Here is a 21,698-nt window from a genome sequence, read left to right as displayed (position 1 = left end):
GTAAACAAAAAAATGTTCAGGTTGGGATTCAGCCCGTGGACCGTATTTGGTTTTTGACTTTTAGGACGACTGCAACGTTATCCTTAATTGGTTTAGTCTTGTATTTTCTGTTACTTTGTTGCCTTGATTTATCATAGTATTGTTCTGTACCCCTTCCTGCCTACCCTTATTTGCTGTTACCTGTGATTACTAGTTATCTCCACCTGTGTCTATCGTGTCTTGATTTTATTTTGAGTCCACCTGTGTCTAGTTAGTTCTGTGTCAATGGGTGTGTTCAGATATATCTCACTGAGTGCACTGTGCAATACAAACTAATACTAATACACACTCCCTGTGCTTATATCCGAACACACAATATAATATACCCTCGTGTTCCCTGTTCCCTTGTGTCATTGTTGGTTCGTAAATCCCATGTTGAGTGAGTCTGAAGTCTCTATGTATTGATCTGGAAGTTATTACCTGCCTTTGTTTGCCCAGTTTGGAAGATCCTTTGTTTTGTTAATAAACACTTAATTTGTTCTGCCTCCTGTCGCCTGCTTTTGGGTCCTCTTCCGTACTCATTTGTGAAGCGTGGGATACCAATTTGATCCAATCAGGAGAAAGAACTCGTACAGGATAAACAAGTGAATTTGGAAGAGATGAAACAGCAAACAAACAGACAAAATGAGCAGACAGAATTGAAACATAATAAAATTTTAAGCTGATAAATTGGCCGAAATTCAATACCCACCTGGAAATGTATTTTCTGTTTATCAGGAGAGCAGGACAAATGGGGGGGCGAGTGTTTCTGAACAAACACACTATAGAAATAATTACTATTCAAAATACGGTATGTCCCAATAACAAGAACAACGTTCTTGTTCATTTGGATTTTGCAGGTTGGTTGTGCAGGTTGGTGCCTTGCATGGTTTCTTCTGCCATCAGTGTATGAATGTGTGTGTGAATGGGGGAATGTATTGCTATGTAAAGCGCTTTGGATAAAAGCGCTACATAAATACACCATTTACCATTTAAGAGTAGGATGTCCTCTATATGTCCTCCCAGTGGGATGTCCTCTATATGTCCTCCCAGTAGGATGTCCTCTATATGTCCTCCCAGTGGGGGCCTCTATATGTCCTCCCAGTGGGATGTCCTCTATATGTCCTCCCAGTGGGATGTCCTCTATATGTCCTCCCAGTAGGATGTCCTCTATATGTCCTCCCAGTAGGATGTCCTCTATATGTCCTCCCAGTGGGATGTCCTCTATATGTCCTCCCAGTGGGGGCCTCTATATGTCCTCCCAGTGGGATGTCCTCTATATGTCCTCCCAGTGGGATGTCCTCTATATGTCCTCCCAGTAGGATGTCCTCTATATGTCCTCCCAGTGGGATGTCCTCTATATGTCCTCCCAGTGGGATGTCCTCTATATGTCCTCCCAGTAGGATGTCCTCTATATGTCCTCCCAGTGGGATGTCCTCTATATGTCCTCCCAGTAGGATGTCCTCTATATGTCCTCCCAGTAGGATGTCCTCTATATGTCCTCCCAGTGGGATGTCCTCTATATGTCCTCCCAGTGGGGGCTTCTCACTGGAACGTGATCACCTTCCAGTGAGACTCATGAGTCAGTAGGATACAACACCACAAACCCAAAAAAAGTAACCCCAAATTAGGCTAATGTATTTGGCCGCAGACCCCCGTCTGAAAATGTTTTGTGCCAGGGAATCTTTTTATTGAAAATAGCAGATCTACAAGCCCACAGCGCTTTGCATTGTGATGTGTTGTGAGCTTGTAAATCTTCTATATCCAAATAGCCAATGTAGACCTAAAGTGATTAAACTGAACTCATTTAGGAATGCATGGATCCCCTGGAACCACCTCAAGGACACCTTGTGGTCCCCGCACCACACTTTGAGAACCAGAACCACTGCTGTAAAGAATGTAGCTCTGTTTTTTCCATGACAGCATTGGTGCTGTTAATATAAGAGGGCACAGTAACATATCATAATAATGATTTACATTATAATTTTATAACCTCTGATTATATTAACTATGCATGTTCTGGACAGACAGGGCAGAAACATGACCTTCACATTAGCTCTGTTATATATTATGTATATAATACAGCTATTTATATATTATGTCTGTTACTACAATATTCAAATTAGTATACTATGCTAATTAGAATGGCACTCCTCGTAAAAAGTATCTTCCTTGTATGTAATTTTCAACGAGTGTGTTAATATGTAGTTAAGGTCATAAAATCAAGTTTAAAGTCTGGTTTCTTTTCCCTTTTTACCTCCTTTATGATGAATTCCTGTTCTGTTCTTTGGCTGTATAGAAGTGTATATTTGTCTCTAAATGTTTTGATGAATTGAACAAGGTGGACCCTCTTGTAAACAAGTGTAATGCTTTATTGGGTCGTCCACTCACAGTTAACAGTCTTTGTATTGAGTTGTGCTTGAAATGTACTGTAATTCTGCAAACTGATAATAAATATTTCAATCAATCAATCAATCAGATGACACAAACTGTGGGGTATAAAAGCAGTGTTTCTCAAACCTTTTTCATGTCAATGACCTTCAGCAATATGAGACCACACAGACCCCCCTCTGGGTCATCAAATTCTCAGCGTTAATTTAACTCCCGACAGTGTCTAATGGAACCAAATGGACCATTTAGAAACTGTCGGGAGTTACAGACGCGTAACTCCTCGGACACCAGTTTGAGAACCAGTGACCAAATTAGTGGTTCCAAAAAGAAGAGAGAACAGAGTGAAATATGAATGCAAAGTGGATGCCTTTGTGCGTGCGTAGTGTATGTGCATGCATGTACGCGTGTGCGCTCGCGCGTGTCTAACTATCTAACTTTATATGCCCCGGGTGTGAGTGTAATGATCAAAGGACAGCAGGTACTAATCCGACCAATCAGATTAGGCTAAAAGTGTCAACCGCATGCTAAACTTGTCACCGTGAGAGTGACCTCGCCGTGTCCAACATGGCCATGCACTGTCCCTTGTCTTTGTGAATAAATAACGAGCTCATTATCACCTCTGGCTTTGGACGACAGACGTTCGCTCTCGGTTACCGTCCCGGGGCCTGGCTGGCTGTTCACCTCCAGTACACTGGCACCACCAACCAATGAGTCCCGTTGCCCAAGGTTACGTAACCAAGGGCAACCGCCAGTGTTTATTACATACCCCATAATAGCATCATTTAGTCGGAAAGACAAGGAGAAAAGAAGAAAAAAACGTTTGTCGACTCATCAAAATCATAATAATAATAATTTAGTCTCCCACTCCTATGGGGTATTTTTGTCACTGCACATTTTCACACGTGTGAAATCTGTCCTCTGCATTTACCCATGGCATGTGTGGAGGCATAGGGAACGTTTCTATGTGAGGTTGTGTGTGTGGGAGGTGAAAATGCTCAGTTCTTTTTTCCTTTCTTTCTTTCTTTCTTTCTTTCTTTCTTTCTTTCGTTCTTTCTTTCTTTCTTTCTTTCTTTGGAAAGACAACACAGACCTACTGAGAAATGTAACAATTTCAGAGGGCCACGCCTGCAACGTGTCAACGCCCCCCAAACTTATAGAGACAGAGACAGAGACAGAGACAGAGACAGAGACAGAGACAGACAGACAGAGAGACAGCTAGACAGAGACAGACAGAGAGGAAGAGAGAATGGCGAACTGGCGAAGGGTGCATTCATTCCTCCAGAGTTTCACCACCCACCTCTCTCTCAAACTCCCCGGCCCTCTCGGTACCACTCCTCCCCCTGTTGTTCTCGTCTCTCCTCTCATCTCTCTCTCTCTCTTTCTCTCTCTCTCTCTCTTCGGTGTGTTCCGTGTTTCCACGTGTTTCCAGAAATCCTTTCCAGAAATCCTTTTTTTCACCCATCCATCCCTCCCCCCCTCCCGCACACCCCCCCCCCCCCCCCCCCCTCTCTCTCTCTCTCTCTCTCTCTCTCCCCCTCTGTCTCTCTCTCCTCTCTCTCTCTTTCTCTCTCTCTCTCCCCCTCTCTGTCTCTCTGTCTCTCTCTCCTCTCTCTCTCTCTCTCCTCTCTCTCTCTCTCTCTCTCTCTCTCTCTTATAAATAATATCTGTTAAAGGTCCACAGGAACTCTCTGTCTGACCTGAGGTTTTTAAGGATATTTTATTCTGCAGCAGGTTTGCTGAGCAGACACACTGTGCCGTTGTTTACTGTTCTCCGTTTGTTAATGCTCTGCCTTTCCACCAAAGCACTTTACAATGTGCACTACTGTACGTTCACACACACACACACACACACACACACACACACACACACACACAGTGACACGGCAATAGGAAACCATGCAACGTTTGTTTACTATTCATTGTTTGTTCAGGGTTCATGGGTTTTTAAGATTTATTGTTACATCTTTAAGGGATAGTTCACCATCAAAATTATTTTTCTATCGATTGCTCACTCCATGGAGACTTAAATTCATGGATATATTTGCGTCACATTCCTAAGCCAGTCAATTATAAAGGGCACTGAGAACAATAACTATAACTATATAGTTACAAAACGACAACTATATCTTTATAGTTACGTTATAGTTCATTATAGGCTACAGTAGAGTCTTCCCTTGTACAGCAACTATTTAATACAACATTTTGGCAGCACTGACCTTTGTCAGGTATCTGAGTCAAGCTGATTCGAGTGTTATTAAAAACTGTTTTTATTGGTTTTTATCAGCCATATTAATGTTGAAAAGCAATACGCCACACAAGGTTGTGGTTTATAATGGCTCGCTGCACTGAACGAAATGTGCTGTAAGTGAAGACAGTGTGCATAAGTCTGCAAGGACATCTTTTACTACATCTTTTAGGGTGAAAGAGTCAAATTAGTTTATCCTGGTTGGCTGGTTCTCCTCAGACGCTAATAAAAACAAGCAATAGTGAATACTTAGAAAAGAAAAAGAAAAAAAAGCCTACTGTTCTCTCAACAGTAGGCTAGATAAAGATATCCACTGTTCAATGTTTATTTACTGTTCACTGTAACATAATGTTGTGTAGGAAGCAAGCTGTTTTGTCATCTCTGCCAAACTGAAGCCAAAGTGTTTTCACACTGAAGGCAAGGTATTTTCACCCTTGTCTGTTTGCTTTTTCAGTCCCGGGATGATTTTGCAAACTGCTGGAACAGTGCAGTGCCAAATGTCTTGTGCACACTGCCAGTTTTGTCACACTAGAGGCCGTCCGGCAGCTGTCTATCAACAATGTTGTCCGAGTGCCCACTTGATACTGCCTGTGATACTCATATAGGGAGATGTCTGTATCTGTGGGTCTGTCGGTGTCCCTTTTATGGAGTTCTGTGTCCAAATATGAGTCTAGGCCAGTCTATAACATCATATTAAGGACATCAGCATATTCCATATGGGTTTTGTGGTTCGGATGTGATTTGTGATTTTGTATCACAAATCATCGCTCCCAACATGTTAACGTTTCTGGCGAAAGGTAAACAGCTTGAGCTACTGCTAATAAACTAAACGTTGATCTTCATGGCAGCCTCCAAGCCAAGGAAGCAGAAATGAAAATGCCCAAATATAGGCAAATAGCCAAGGCTTACCTACACTCTGCTGCCACCTAGTGGCACAGAAAGAGTTAACCCCTTCATGCCCAAAATCCCCAAATCCCATAACAGATAATTGTTTGAAATTTTATGCACAATAATCAAGTCAAATGTATCAAATCTGCTTTCTACAACCTGTATTAGTGAAATTGTAGCATATTTATTTTCAGGTAGTTGCATGTTAACCCTTTCAGGCCATCTATCTTGAGCATCTTGCACCGAACATCCACGAACATTTCCCACAAAAATAGGGGTATGAGATTTCATGCAAAGATACTTAAATATAAATAAATAAAGATACAAAACCATCACATTAACTTCACATCACATTATCTTTCTCTATGGCCTCTACTACCCGAAAAGCTACCTCCACATGTTCAAAGGAATTTTATGTGACACCACCCATAGCTGGAGCATGGAATGGTTGGTGAGTTGATAGAGTTCACCTTCATGAGGTACGGCAACCTTGAAGCAAGAGAGACCTTGTCCCTGAGTTGTCACATCTGCTCCAAGATTGAATCAGACATGAAAGAGATGGAAGAGGAGGACAGGGATACTGTAACAGTACATCTTTATCACAAAGAGGAAGCTAAATCAAGGATTTTAGCAGACACAAAGGACAGAACTGGACTTCTTCTGACACTGGACACAGCGGACATCCAGGGGAGAGTATTGTGAACATCTTCAGTGGGTATACCAAAAAAATTACTTTTACTGAGGAAACCATGTTCACCCCCACGGCTCCGGACTACAGGGGCGGCGGTGGCTCAGGGGTAGAGTGGCCGGATGGTAACTGCAAGGTTGCCAGTTCGAACCCGGGCTCCCCGAGAGTTAGTGTTGATGTGTCCTTGAGCAAGAAAGACACTGAACCCCTAATTGCTCCTGATGCTGGTTGGTGCCTTGCACGGTTTCCGCCGCCATCGGTGTGTGAATGGGTGAATGTAATGCACAATGCATTTATATAGCGCATTTATCCAAGGTGCTTAACAGTTAAGCGCCTTGGATAAATGCACTATTTACCATTTACTATTAGTGGTCGAGGGAGTGTTATTCACTCACTTTCCATGCCAGGCTAGTTTTTTTATGCATTGACTCACATTTTTGTCAACTAATCCAAACCAAACCCAGCCTTGACGCCACCTGACTCAAGAACTGTTTCTAATCCAAACCAAACCCAGCCTTGACGCCACCTGACTCAAGAACTGGTTCTACTTCCAAACCAAACCCAGCCTTGACGCCACCTGACTCAAGAACTGTTTCTACTTCCAAACCAAACCCAGCCTTGACGCCACCTGACTCAAGAACTGTTTCTACTTCCAAACCAAACCCAGCCTTGACGCCACCTGATTCAAGAACTGTTTCTACTTCCAAACCAAACCCAGCCTTGACGCCACCTGACTCAAGAACTGTTTCTAATCCAAACCAAACCCAGCCTTGTCGCCACCTGACTCATCTAATCCAAACCAAACCCAGCCTTGACGCCACCTGACTCATCTAATCCAAACCAAACCCAGCCTTGACGCCACCTGACTCATCTAATCCAAACCAAACCCAGCCTTGACGCCACCTGACTCATCTAATCCAAACCAAACCCAGCCTTGACGCCACCTGACTCATCTAATCCAAACCAAACCCAGCCTTGACGCCACCTGACTCAAGAACTGTTTCTACTTCCAAACCACAAAAGGCACTGAATGGATTTGTTTCACTTTCACTGACAACTTCCTGGATGAGAGGGAACAGAAAGAGGAGAGGAGGGGGTAGGGGGGGGCGGGGGGGGGGGGGGGGGGGGGGGGGGGGGAGGAGAGGAGATAAAAGGAGAGGAGAAGTAGAGAGGAGGAGGATTTTGCAGCGGTACAGAATAGATTCACCAAAAGCAGAAGGGTGGATAATTGAAATGAAAAGAAGACAAGAAGGACAAATGAAGAGAGAGCGGTGCGTGGGTGTGGCGCTGAGGGGGGGGCTGGGGGGTTGTTCAGAGTGGGGGGGTTGGGGGGGAGGGAGGGGGGGTAAAAGCTGGAGCCGAGTAAAAGCTGGAGCCGCGTGGAGAATCCATTTACGACACAAACCTCATCCTACTGAGAGCTCTAATGGGGCCACACACTGTATGAGTCACCCAGAGAGAGAGAGAGAGAGAGAGAGAGAGAGAGAGAGAGAGAGAGAGAGAGAGAGAGATGGAGAGAGATACAATCATGTCAGTGTGAACTGTGAAGTACTTTAGTTACTCTACAACTCTCACTTCTTGTATCACTGCACTTTATCTTTATCTCTTTGTCTCTCTGTCTCTCTCTCTTTTAAATCTGTCCTCACAAAGTTCAGATGTTTAACTGTTTCATCTGACAATAAATTATCCAGACACTCTGCCAGCATCGTCAGAAAACATCCTCCGCAAAACAACACTCAACCACTTCAACACTACAGGCCGTAATCGGGGGAACATTCGCCGAAAAAAGACGATCTACAAGCTCGTATTGTTGGTGAGAGATTTTGTGTAGAGGGAAAAAAGAGAGGAGCAACTACAGGGGGAGGCGGGGAGCCAACTACGAACAAACAAAGCACAATGCATGGCCAACAACGCACGCACGCACGCACGCACGCACGCACGCACGCACGCACACACGCACACACATATTTCTATATCAAAAGTCCATCAAAATTGTTTTATTACTTAAAACATACTGCGTGATGACGTGTAGAGCTACACATCAATAAAAGCCAATAAAAATGAAGCTTACCCGGCCCGTTTGATTCCCATTGCTGCATCGTCCTCCAAACACAGGTGCTTTTGATTAAAGAACTACTCTGTTTCTAATCTCATTCAAGATGACATCCAGACAGTGTATTACTTGTTTTAAATCATCACGGTAAATATGTATATAGGTTGTGTATAGGTTAGAAAGAATCCCCTGGCTTTGCTGCCGTCTCTCTGTCACTTTGTTTACAAACGACACTGCATGTGAGACAGACTTACGTCCCATAGGCTGGAGGGCTACTCAACCGGACAACTGGCGGCCGACTCTCTCTCTTGCGTGCTAGATTACATTGTTACTCACCCCAGCGTGGTCATGGTGACGATGGTGTACCAGAAGGAGGCGGGGATGGAGGTGAAGGAGGAGCCCTTGGAGCCCTTCTCGGCGTAGAACATGATGGTGGCGAAGATGATGATAGCCATGGTGAGCGAGAAGAGCAGGAAGCCCAGCTCCGAGGCGCAGCTATGCAGCGTTAAGCCCAGGATGCGCAGGCCCGCTGAGTGCCGCGAGAACTTGAAGATGCGGAACACGCGGAAGACGCGCAGCGTCACGAAAGCGCCGCTCACTTCCTCGTTCTCCGGCATCACCAGGCCGATGTAGTACGGCATGATGGCCACCACGTCGATCACCGACATGACCGAGCGCATGAACTCGGAGCGGCTGGGCGCAGCGAACAGGCGTGCCAGGTACTCAAAGGTGAAGATGAGCACGCATGCTGTGTCCATGCAGAAGAAGGCCAGGCCAAACTTCTCGCCGCACGGCAGGTCGCGCACGCTGCCCTTGAGCGGCCGGCACGGCACCGTCTCCACCACGTTGGCGATGACCGACACAGCGATGAAGAAGCCGGTGACGTAGTAGAAGACCAGTGCCATGGTGGAGGTGTGCGGGTTCTCAAACGCGCGCCACAGCTTCTCCCGCGAGGTGGCGTCCGGAGAGAGGGGCTTGTCTGTCGTCTCGCCGGCCTCGTTGTCCTCCGCCAAGCGCTCCATGTTCTCCTTCTTCCTGTCACGGTATTCCTCCACGGAGAGAGAGAGAGAAAGGAAGAGAGAGAGAGAGACGATTAAAGGTGTTTTATTAATGGAATACTTCATTAACAAGTGTTTAACGAGAGCTTTAACAGTACAGATGAGCGCAGGATCCACATCCACTCATCCAATCACACACTAATTTCATTCTCATTCTATTTAATCTGGTTTGCACTGATCATTCCTTCTTGCTTTGCTACTATCATGCTGCTGCTGCTCTCACCACTGCTGTCTTGCTTTTAAACACTACTGCTCAAACCGTCCACCACCCCAGCTACCACCTGTTGTTTTGGATCTGTTGTTTATGTACGAGGGATTCGGAGTCCCTATGGTTGGGAGATCAGATGCGCCTTATCAGAGTACATAAAAGCAGATCCAATTCATCGCCAAACCATAATAAATATATTGCCCATTTTATATTCAATAAAAATATATTCTATCCATTCATGAGTTGTCCTGACGGAAGTAGTACAGTCAAAGGTTATTCTAAAGAGAACACAAAAAGCCAGGGATTGTTTCCATTGTGGTCCATACGTGGTGTAAGTGAAAAGTTTTGGTTTGTTCAGTAACAGGGGTATAACCCAAGGGGCCAGTGAGGCTATTCAACGTTGAAGGTCTGGGCCCTAGTGGTAGGAGGAGGGACTACATGCGGACCCGTGGATTCATGACTGTGCAGCTGGGCTTTAACATTGAGCGCTCGGTTGCATACGTCACCCCGGACCTCAAATTTGAGGTCCGGAGGAGGTACTTCCGGCAGTCTTCTGGGTGCTTCAAAACGCCACTGAGCAACTTCATCGAAATGAATAGCTTGGGGGCGGGGCTAGTGCTCCAGTTCGGTCTCTATCCTTTATATACTCTATGGTATAACCCCGTCTCCCCAGCTCTCTACTAAACAGAAAATAAATTTTCAGGCGAGTTGCAAATCTAATTTAATCAGGCGAGAGAGCCTAATGATAATGTTTCAGTTTGTGTTCCAGTTACTTTATTATTTTGTCTGCTCATTTAATGGTATTTGTTTCATCACTTCCAATTTCACTTGTTATCTTTATCCTGCAGTGTGCTGTATTGAGTTCTCCTGATTGGATGAAATTCTCATCGTGGTCTGACAATGCATTGTGTGTTTTCTAAACCAGGGGTTCTCAACCCGTGGGTCGCGACCCCTCGGGGGGGTCGCCAAATTAAAAAAAAAATCACGATTTTTCAAAAATAGCAGACCTACAAGCTCGTAGCGCGCCACTCGGTGGCGCGCTATGAGCTTGTAGATCTGCTATTTTTCAATAGCTAAATTATAACATAATGCTTAAAACACCAAAAGGGGTTCCCGCCCAAAATGGTTTAAGGTTATTGTAGCAGTCAATTTATATTGGGGGTCGGGAGGGGGCGGGGCGCGGGTCCCGAGACATTGCCAAAGCATTTCCGGGGGTCCCCGGCCAAAAACGTTGAGAACCCCTGTTCTAAACAACTGCAGAGACGGGGAGACCCCTGTAACTGAACAAACACTGAAGCAATCATTGTTAAAGGGATTGTGATTTGTGACATTAAAAAAAAAAAAATCTGAGCTCAATTGCACTCAAAAAACCTGAACTTTTAACATTCAGTCGATTTTCTGTGGTCTGGGGTTTTCTGGCTCAAACAAGTGCTGATTTTCCTGCTGAGTGTGATGTCACAGCCTGCAAATCTCATATATGACAATGGGATTTGCCAGCAGATGTCACTGTTTTCACTGTTTTGCCTGTTTCCATTGCAGCTCAAAAAGGCTTCTCAGACACAGAAAAAATCCCAGACCACAGAAAATCCACTGAATGTTCAAAGTTCAGGTTTTTGGGGTATAATTGAGGTCAACCTAAAAGAAAAACGAAAAATTAAAATAAATGAAAATTAATGTCATGAAACCTTTACGGGAATACAGAAATATTTTAGTGACGTTTTTTAGAGATTTCTTTAGTGTTTTGATTTTGTATTTTATTTTCCTGTGCAACTGCTGCAGAAACAATTGCCTCTCTGGGATCACATAAAGTTATACCGTACCTCAATTCATGAGTTTAATTATAATGTTATGATATACTTTATTATCCCCTGGAGCAGCGGCGGGCAACTTTGACGATGGAGAGGGCCACTATATTTCCACACTCACTCCCTAGGGCCATATATTACTTGATTGTGTCGTAATATGGCTGATTTTACACTTGTTTGCATGCTGAAAATAACGCGTTGCAGCGCGACATAATATGCATAATCTTGCTACCCTAATTGAAAGGTGCACGCCCGTTTATACGTCCGCCTTCTCCTACCAAACCACTCTGTTTGCACACATCTCACACCTACTGCATGCCAACACAACGCAGTGCCTTGCATCCATGTGCAACTGTCATATTAACTGTACAATTTGCATTTCTATGAAATCGCATAATATATCATAATGTGCTTGTTTGAAGTGAACCCTTCCCTAATGATCTCTGACCTAGGCAGCCAAAGAACAGTTGTCATGTGTTATTGTCAATAACAATAGGATGTGTGTAAAACATGTTTAGGCCTATGAATAGAATCGTGGCCATATATGTATAGGGAAGGTTTAGCATAGTTTGTTTTTATTGATGACCCCTGCAGAACACATAAAGGCCCCGGCAAGCTTCGACCCCAATCGAACTCAAGACATTATTGCGGTGAGGCAACTGTGCTAAGCACTGCTCCACCTGCTCCATCTCATTTGGAGGCGTTTTCTCAGTGTCTATCACACTGTCAGCGCTGCGCTGGTGTGTGGACATCATGTCTGCTATACAATTACAAAATGACATTGTCCCTGCGGACAATGTGTTGATTCTTTGGGTGAACTGTTCCTTTAACACGATGACAGATTTATTTACTTGTGAACTTGACACTCCCGGAGCTAAAGATAGACGGATGGATGAATGGAGAGGAGGAGGCGAGAATCACCAGAGGAATGAGTCATTATGAGATATAAGACACCATATCAATAATAAAAATAAAACATAAACTAAAGCGCATCGAAATGAATGAGAAAAAGACAGAGAGCAGCTTTAATGTGTACTGAACTGGAACTGGAAGTTTTGAAATCTGGGTTTATTAATAATTCCTCCATAGGAGAGTCTTTATTGATTCCTCCCAGAGACCCAGTACCTCTCCGGCTTTAAGAAAGTTATTATTTTAAGATATAGTCAAGTTAATGTGATTTGCTCTCTATATAGGTTTAAATGCTAAAACAAAACCTCGACATAAAGAGCAAAACATTACTTCCACGTTCGGCTGGGTGGGAACCGCCTCGAGACACAAACAACTTGAACAGGGAGTATCTCCAGTCGTCTGTGGATGTTAATAATACCATGGCACACAGTGTTATGTGAGCTGAGGTTCTTCTAGCCCTTCCTGGACCTTCAACAGATATAAATAACCACACACACATCATTAATTCATAGTAATGTACTAGTCTCTCTCAACACAGACGCGTTGTCTGTCTCCCCCAATATGCAGATGCTTCCGCTCCCATCTGTACTTCAGGAGCTCTGAAAAATGAGTAGGAAATGAAGCCGACGCGAGCGACGTCTTTTCCATCACCTCCGTTCCGCCTGGTCAGTCCTAAAGTTAGCTAGCCGCTTTGGAGAGATGGAAATTCAAAATATATTTTTATATAACTCAGATATATTAAGTTTTAACCACGGCCCAGGCCGGCCTAGCAGTCCGGGCAACTAGGCTCCTAATGCCCATTCCTGACGAACGTGGCTGTATGTCTCTCCCCGTCTCTCTGTCCTCGTTTCCTGTCTGTATCCACTTACAGTATATCAATGAAGGTGAAAAGCCCCCAAAAATATACTTAAAAAAATGAAAAATGTAAACCACATGAACCCTAACGTCCCTAATCCCTATTCTGGGGGCAAACATGTGGCAAAAATAGCTAGACTAAGTGTCCGGCTGACCTCGGTCAACTATAAGCATTTACGGTTCAAGTGATTAAAATACATTTCCGTGGCACACGCCTACCATAAATAAGATCTAATGCAGCCTGACAGTGAGCCCCGGGTTCGACTGTGTGCTGCTGCCCTTCCAGGCCGAAGAGCAGATGTCAGTATCCTCTTCTCAGCTTTCACTGCGCGCAATTACAGCCCTAATTCATGCACTAATTTATACACCGTCGCGTAACGAGCGACAACGGATCTTCAAGGTTAACAAGTTAGCTGGAAGATAAATGCCTCGCAGGCAAAGTGACACCACCGTGTATGAAACGTGAGCACTGCAGTTAGATCAGTGGTTCCCAAACTTTTTAGCCCGTGACCCAAAAGAGAAATTTGATGTCTCCCCAGGACCCACACTGGTAAAAACTGTAGAGCAGATTGTAGATCGGCTATTTTCACTACTTCTAAAACATTTGTTTTATAAGTTATGGAATTTCTTAGATTTTCCGTTGATTTCTTCATGAAATTAATTACTGAAAAAAATCTTTGAATTTTGTTTTTTAATTCATGAAAATATTTGCTTTTTTGGGAATGCCTTTTGAAAATGTTTTGAAGTAGTAATAATTCAAAACAAAATGTATAGGAAACCAAAAAATAAAGGGACCCATAAAAAATCCCCGACCCAGGGTTTGGGAACCAGTGCTTTTTGATGCCTACCTCCATGCAGCAGTCGCCGATGATCTCGGGCACGATGCCGTAGAAGGCCAGCTCCTCGTCGAAGGCCTGGACGCACTCGTGCCGCGGGTAGTGCAGCTTGCCCGTCCGGTAGAAGTTGAGGATGTGGCGGAACATCTCGGGGTCCCGGTCAAAGAAGTACTCCTCCGTGTCCTCGTTGTAGAAGAACTCCTTCTCCGAGGAGCCCAGCAGAGTGTCCGGGTAGCGGTCCAACGTGTTCTTCCATGTCTGAGAGGACACAACGTTACTGGTACAAGTACACTGAGGGGACACAACGTTACTTGTACAAGTACACTGAGGACACAACGTTACTGGTACAAGTACACTGAGGACACAACGTTACTTGTACAAGTACACTGAGGACACAACGTTACTGGTACAAGTACACCAAGGGGACACAGCGTTACTTGTACAAGTACACTGAGGACACAACGTTACTGGTACAAGTACACTGAGGGGACACAACGTTACTGGTACAAGTACACTGAGGGGACACAACGTTACTGGTACAAGTACACTGAGGGGACACAACGTTACTTGTACAAGTACACTGAGGACACAACGTTACTTGTACAAGTACACTGAGGACACAACGTTACTGGTACAAGTACACTGAGGGGACACAGCGTTACTTGTACAAGTACACTGATGACACAACGTTACTGGTACAAGTACACTGAGGACACGACTTTACTGGTACAAGTACACTGAGGACACAACGTTACTGGTACAAGTACACGGAGGGGACACAACGTTACTGATACAAGTACACTGAGGGGACACAACGTTACTGGTACACGTACACTGAGGGGGCACAACGTTACTGGTACAAGTACACTGAGGGGGCACAACGTTACTGGTACAAGTACACTGATGGGGCACAACGTTACTGGTACAAGTACACTGAGGGGGCACAACGTTACTGGTACAAGTACACTGAGGGGGCACAACGTTACTGGTACAAGTACACTGATGGGGCACAACGTTACTGGTACAAGTACACTGAGGGGGCACAACGTTACTGGTACAAGTACACTGAGGGGACACAATGTTACTGGTACAAGTACACTGATGGGGCACAACGTTACTGGTACAAGTACACTGAGGGGGCACAACGTTACTGGTACAAGTACACTGAGGGGGCACAACGTTACTGGTACAAGTACACTGAGGGGACACAACGTTACTGGTACAAGTACACTGAGGGGACACAACGTTACTGGTACAAGTACACTGAGGGGGCACAACATTACTGGTACAAGTACACTGAGGGGACACAATGTTACTGGTACAAGTACACTGAGGGGGCACAACATTACTGGTACAAGTACACTGAGGACACAACTTTACTGGTACAAGTACACTGAGGACACAACGTTACTGGTACAAGTACACTGAGGACACAACGTTACTGGTACAAGTACACTGAGGACACAACGTTACTGGTACAAGCACAATGCTGGTACCGAGTACTACCACCCAAACTACTGGTGGTACTACTAATAGTACTAATAGTAATAGTACTACTACTACAGTGTTAAGTTCGTATACTAAAACTATGACTATCACTGACAGAAACTATATAAAAATATTGACAATTTTGTCAACAAATGAAAACTAGACATTAAGGAGGGACTAGTGGAGAGATCCAGTATAACTAAAAGACACGTTGTGAGCAATGACAGGCGATTCTGAAGAGTAGGCAAAAATAATTCCAATTTTATTGCAAATAATTGCGATCAGAGTATGTAATAATGTTGACAGGCCTAATAACACAGTAAACGTGTCTCACCTGGAATTTGAGTCCACTGACGTTGACAAACAGGATTTCATCGGACCGGGAGGTTTTGTCGACAGGAGGTTTGGGCATGATCTTCTTGGCGAGCGGCAACCAGCCCACGGCGGCCGCGCGGGCGAACGGCAGCCATGTCGCAACGCCTGCCGCCATCTTTGCTCAAAACAGCAACGAAGGTCGAAGGTCCCAACTAGTTCACATCAGACCGCGAAGCGGAAGAGAACGAGCATTCTGGGAGATGAACTTTGAACTCAAAGAGAAGCTTGGTGCAGGCTGGTGGTCCACTCATGAGTTCAGTGCCTTGCTCAACAGCACAGTGGGCGATTACCTTCTCATTGGGGGTGAGTGGATGGTCCTATTCCATCCACTCACGTTTCATCTGGTGGTGTTGGTGAGACAGGACGGCTGACGGGTGGACATCTTGGAGGAGAGAGACCCCAGGAGGGGGAGACAGAGGTGAGACAGGGCTGGGGAGGAGGGGGAGGCTGGCTGGAGATGAAGATCAAGCCATGAAAACACTGGAAACAGAACCTCTGTCCCATGCAGGACCCTGCAGGAATTACTGTGCAGAGAAGGTGGAAATGAATCCTTATGGACAGTGTTGGTTTTCTCTCCTGTTGCAGACCAAAGAATGTCTCTCTCTCTCTTCTCCGTCTTCACGCACACAGGACAAGAGACACAGTCTCATTCCTGTAAAAGAAAAAATATGAATTCCGGAGAGGACTGAGTTAAATTATTCTATCTGACTTTCAGTTTATGAACATCCCTCTCTCTCTCTCTCTCTCTCTCTCTGAAGACAGATTGTTGAAGCACGGCATGCTTTTCAAATTCTTATTAAAATGTGATGATGGTCCCCGAAGTTGCAAGATAGACAGAATTGCCGCTCTCCCTCTCCCTCTGTGTGTTGTCGTGCAGATTACAGATGTTTCACGTTTGTTTTGCTTTCGTTTGCTTTTATTTTTTTTCCTCCCACGCCCCCTATATTCTTCTGCTCTGTGAATGTTCTTTACCTAGATTAGAATGTCCACACGCCCGGAAACGCTCCACACCCACCCAGGAGAGCCCGTCTCCCTCTCCTGGTGGTAACGCTGTTGGACAGGTGGACGGCTGGACAGTTTGAGACAGGCGGCCTGGTACCTTCTCACAAGCTTTCACAACGTAACCATGTAGAGTCTTCCTGCGGACATCCTGTCAAACACAAACAGACATACACAGTCAGAGAGGAGGAGAGGAGAAGAGGAGAGTCAATCCCTCCTGCCTGCCCCCCACGCTCAACACCTTCCTCCTCCGTCCTTCGGCCATGACACGGAAATTGATCGAGTTTCTGCCGCGTTCCAATTCGTAATCTGTTTCTCCGGAAGCCCAGAGAGAGAGAGAGAGAATAGAGAGAGAGAGAGAGGAGGCTCCCTGTGGTGCGGTTTTCATTATTAGCAGTTTCAAGTTTCAGACCCTATAATGCAGTATAGACTTAACGCCCGTCTCACACCAGCTGTGTTATTTCAATGCTGTGTTTCAATGTGTTTCAATGTGGGTTTCAATGTTTTCGACATGTTTCAATCACTGCAGCAGGAAGTGAAAAGCCCAGTTGAGAAAAGTTCAATTTGCTTACACAAAGCGCTTCACAATGTGCATCACACTCACACACGCATGCACACACACGCATGCACACACTCATGCACTAACCTGCTACTCCACACCACACTCCACACCACCAAAACTGACTACTCTGTATTGGAAGTAGCAAATATTGATAGCAAACTACTGTAGCAGTTGTATTGTAGATGTGATATTAATAAAGATTCAGGAACTTCATGGCCTATTTCATATACTTACAAATGTATAAATAGTATACAAAACAAGCTGCCGGAGACGAGCAGTGTCTGCTTTGTACTTCTCCTCCCCGTCTGTAGCTCACAGACGGGGAGGAGTACAAAGCAGACAGTGCTGGGTCCAGCTGCTGGTTTGATCTCACTGGACCATAACTCGTTTATTTACAGGACTCACCCATTTTATTGGATTTTGTGAATGTCCACACACTGCAGAAATTAGCTCGCAGCTAGCAGTCATGTTGGAAAGAAATTGGGACCACACTTTGACACCAATGGGAACTAAATGGGGTCAGTTGTTCAAATTCAAACACCGGACCTCCTGTGCAGGTGATGGAATTAACACATTTGAAAAACACAGAGCTAATAGAGCCCATGTGGCTGCCTGCCTACTTGCTCAGGGGAGAAATCGATATTTCTGTGCTTGTGAGGACAGCAGCGGAGGATTTTTGTGTTCTTAACTTTAAACCCCAGTCCTAGGGATGTCCCGATCACCTTTTTTTGCTCCCGATCCGATTCCGATCAATTGATTTTGAGACATACCGATACTGATCTTTCCCGATCCAATCTTTATATTTTTATATAACTTGCCATATCACAATAGCAAATATCCTAATGTATGTCACTCTAGTGTAGTCTGTTGTGTAAAATGTGACTATACTTTTATTAGAATGACTGTCATTCTTTCTATGAAAGCATGGAATCATAGCAAAATAATGATGTATTGGTTAAATAGAGTGAATACAGTTCTAATTATAGAACTGAAGACAAGTTATAACTCTTAAAGAGTATCTCTCTCATTCAGAGAGAGTACTACAGACACCTAAAGAGTATCTCTCTCATTCAGAGAGAGTACTACAGACACCTAGGCCATCATGCATAGCGGGGGTTGCATTTCCTTTGTTTATCATAGGTGTCTTTCAAACCTCTGAGTGTGACTAGTCTTTGTTTGATGCTCCCGATAGCATAAACACAACAGTTTTTACAAAATCTCATTGCTTATACATCTTTCTTTGAGATTTACATTAGACAATAAAAATCTGATATTTTCTCCCCGATTCACATCTTTTGAAAATCATGAGATCGGAGCCAATTTCCGATCACCCAATCCGATCGGGACAACCCTACTCGGTCCCTGACCCCAACCCCTAATCCTAACTCTGATCACAACCTGAATATCCAGCTACACTAATCCAAAACGATGGCCATGAAGTTCGACACAGCTTTGTTTTCATGCCTCACAGCACATGCAAGCTCAAATGACTCCACAATTTTACACAATAATTGTATTATGCGAAGGATGATAGCTGCTTTCCTCACCGTTAATGCCCTTGCACGATCTACAGCTAAAATAATACACTATGTTATTGTGCAACATTTCAAACGAAGTGATGCAAAATACATCACTTCCTTTTTTTCCTCCTCACTTTACTTTTCCTAATTGCCTAGTTTTCCTAATTTCCTAAAAAAATCCTTATCTCTAAACAATCTTTGACTTTCTTTGTCAACCAGGAGGACTGCATGCAGCATTTTGAAACTATTTTCTCAATTTGTGGCAATTTTTGGACCTCATACCGTAGGTATAGTTCTACCTTAAGTTCATGCATACGCACGCACACACGCATGCATGCATGCGTGCGTACACATTTCAAAGTAAAAAATATATAATAATTAAAGGTTAATTTATCCTTTTGTCACTAAGAGAGTACAAATGTAACCAAACGGAACACTCTCGTGAGTACTGAGGATTTGAGCAGTGTCCCTGGCTGGCTGCAGTTCACTCTCAGTGCATTCTAAAAGTGTGTTTATGAATTATTCACAGCGTGTTTCAGGCTGACTGCACCCCTGTTCCCTGCCTGACCGCCCAATAAACACCAAACATACAATTCACTGACTTTCATCCATACATCCATCCATACATACATGTATACATGCATACATACAGTACATGCATACATGCACCATCGCATGTGCTGTGTTGCTGCTGCTGCAGTCTGCAGAGCTGCCATGTGTTCTACATGGCAGACGCTAAAGTCTGCCACTCGGAACGAAGGTTGGAAGGTTGCACTTTGGGACTGGAGAGTGGCCCCTTGGAATGTCTGGTCTGGCTGGGAAACCTGGGAGACTGTCAACAGTCACTGCATGTCTGCTGCATGTCTGCTGTGCATGGGGATTGAATGTGGGACTCAGTGGGAGGCTTCTTACGGTTCCCCGTGCATCAACACAATCTATCATTCAACTTACATTAGACAGGGCAGAAATGTCAGAAACCTTTTATCTGCATATAGAGGGTATGCGCATGCAGAAGGTGAGTGGCAAATCGAGTGGCAAAATTAGTTGAAAATTAGTTTAACATCATTTAATACAATCAGACAGGACTTTTCTGTTTGGATGTATGGGCTCACATGGCCAGAAAGTAGTTTTCAGAGTTTATTCAGTAACAGGAGAAAACAGGTGCCACCTGTCCATTGAACTCCATTGAACTGTTCCTCAAGGTACACTTCACCGACCAGTGTCTCCCAGGGAGGGCTGGGCTCTATACTAGGACTGTTCTTTCTTTCCCCCTCGATAAAATAACAGATCTACAAGCTCACAGGCGAATGTTCACCATCTTCTTCCTCAAAGAGCCATTATGAGGAACATCAAGAATCATTCACTAAATAAAATACGTATTTAGTGCTGTAGTTGATAGCCGCCATATATGGTGCCCAGGTCTCATGACATCACTATGACATCTGATGTCATAGTAAATGCGATCTGCTGTCGTAATTAAGCCCATATATGGAGATCACTGATGTCATCAATATTGGCCAGCAACTCCACATCTGGCCTCAAATCTCAAACCCTTAGATGTCCATATATGGATATGTGTCACACCTGTTCTGACATTCCATATGTTGATCCTTCCCCATCCATCCTTCCTCCCTCATCAAACCCTGTACACTCAAGAGAATGTCCCAGCTACTACCCTTGGATCTCCATATATGGAGCTGACCTGTTCTGACATTCCATATGTTGATCTGACCTCATCAAATCCTGTACTCAAGACATGCTCCTTATATGGCCAGTGTTGATCTGACCCCCCATGCCAAAGCGCCAGTGCTCGCCCAGCAGTCTGCCGTCAACGAGGCGGATGCGTGCATGCGACCTCGCCCCTCGCCCTTAGGCGTCTTAGTGGTCTGTCTATCTATCATGCGTGCGTGCGTGCGTGCGTGCGTGCGTGCGTGCGTGCGTGCGTGCGTGCGTGCGTGCGTGCGTGCGTGCGTGTACCTGTCTGTCTGTCTCTGGCTGGAACCACACTGCACTTTACCTTCCACTCTATTCTGTCAGTCTATTAGTGAAGGACTTCTGCCAACAGCCTTCCAGGAACCAGCAACCTGTCTGTCTGTCTGTCTGTATATGTCTGCCTGTCTGCCTGCCCTGATAGCAGACAGACAGTTATGCTGTCCTCTGAAGCTGATTATGAAACGGATCGTTACAGTCAATGATTGTGATTGGCTGAGCTGCGTGGTTGCAGCATGCTCCATAAACACACAGTGTTCACATTAGTGACGTGTGACCAGTACTACTGACTCGGGTGAACTAGCCTTTAAGTGCTTAAGTGAGTTTTAAACAGCACCCCTTCAAAAAATCACTGAGAGGCTTCTCTACTCTCGCTTTCATTTACGGTATCACGGTATCATCTCTAGTGGGCAATAACAGACCAACAATGTGTTTGTCAGTTTATGTGTTCGTGTTAAAATCTACTTTGTGTTCATGTTAGCGTCAACAGGATTATGCCATGTCGCATAATGACAGTGTCGCACACTGAAAATAGATGTATTAAGCTCCAATGCGTCATGGAAGTATTATACAGCTCTTTGCTGATGCTTTGTTATGCCCACCAGGTCGGAGAGCGGGGATTATGTCTTCACACATGTCCGTCTGTGTGTGTATCCCATCCATGTGTGTATCGGTCTGAACAGCTAACTCCGGTACTATTGGACCGGTCGGTGTGAAACGTAGTTAGTTTGCACGCACACTCCCTGGAGACCAAGGAAGAACCTTTTCTTTGTTCAAATGTTCGGAATATACATATGTATGTATATATATA

At 44.6% G+C, this 21,698-nt stretch overlaps 1 protein-coding gene across 1 annotated transcript in view; it reads right to left on the bottom strand.

The window, feature by feature from the left end:
- Positions 1 to 15,932, bottom strand: part of kcnd1 (potassium voltage-gated channel, Shal-related subfamily, member 1) — a gene marked incomplete at its 5' end in the record, with an annotated part of 47,207 nt that extends 31,275 nt beyond the window's left edge. Inside the window, 3 exons of the mRNA XM_079491633.1 lie at positions 8,620 to 9,332; positions 13,967 to 14,212; positions 15,777 to 15,932. Of these exons, the coding sequence (XP_079347759.1) occupies positions 8,620 to 9,332; positions 13,967 to 14,212; positions 15,777 to 15,932 (1,115 nt within the window). The remainder of the gene's footprint in view (positions 1 to 8,619; positions 9,333 to 13,966; positions 14,213 to 15,776) is intronic.
- Positions 15,933 to 21,698: the final 5,766 nt, after the last annotated feature.

The sequence above is a fragment of the Electrona antarctica genome (assembly GCF_951216825.1).
Source record: "Electrona antarctica genome assembly, chromosome: 2".
Lineage (NCBI taxonomy): Eukaryota > Metazoa > Chordata > Actinopteri > Myctophiformes > Myctophidae > Electrona > Electrona antarctica.
This window is presented reverse-complemented; position numbering and strand designations above follow the sequence as displayed.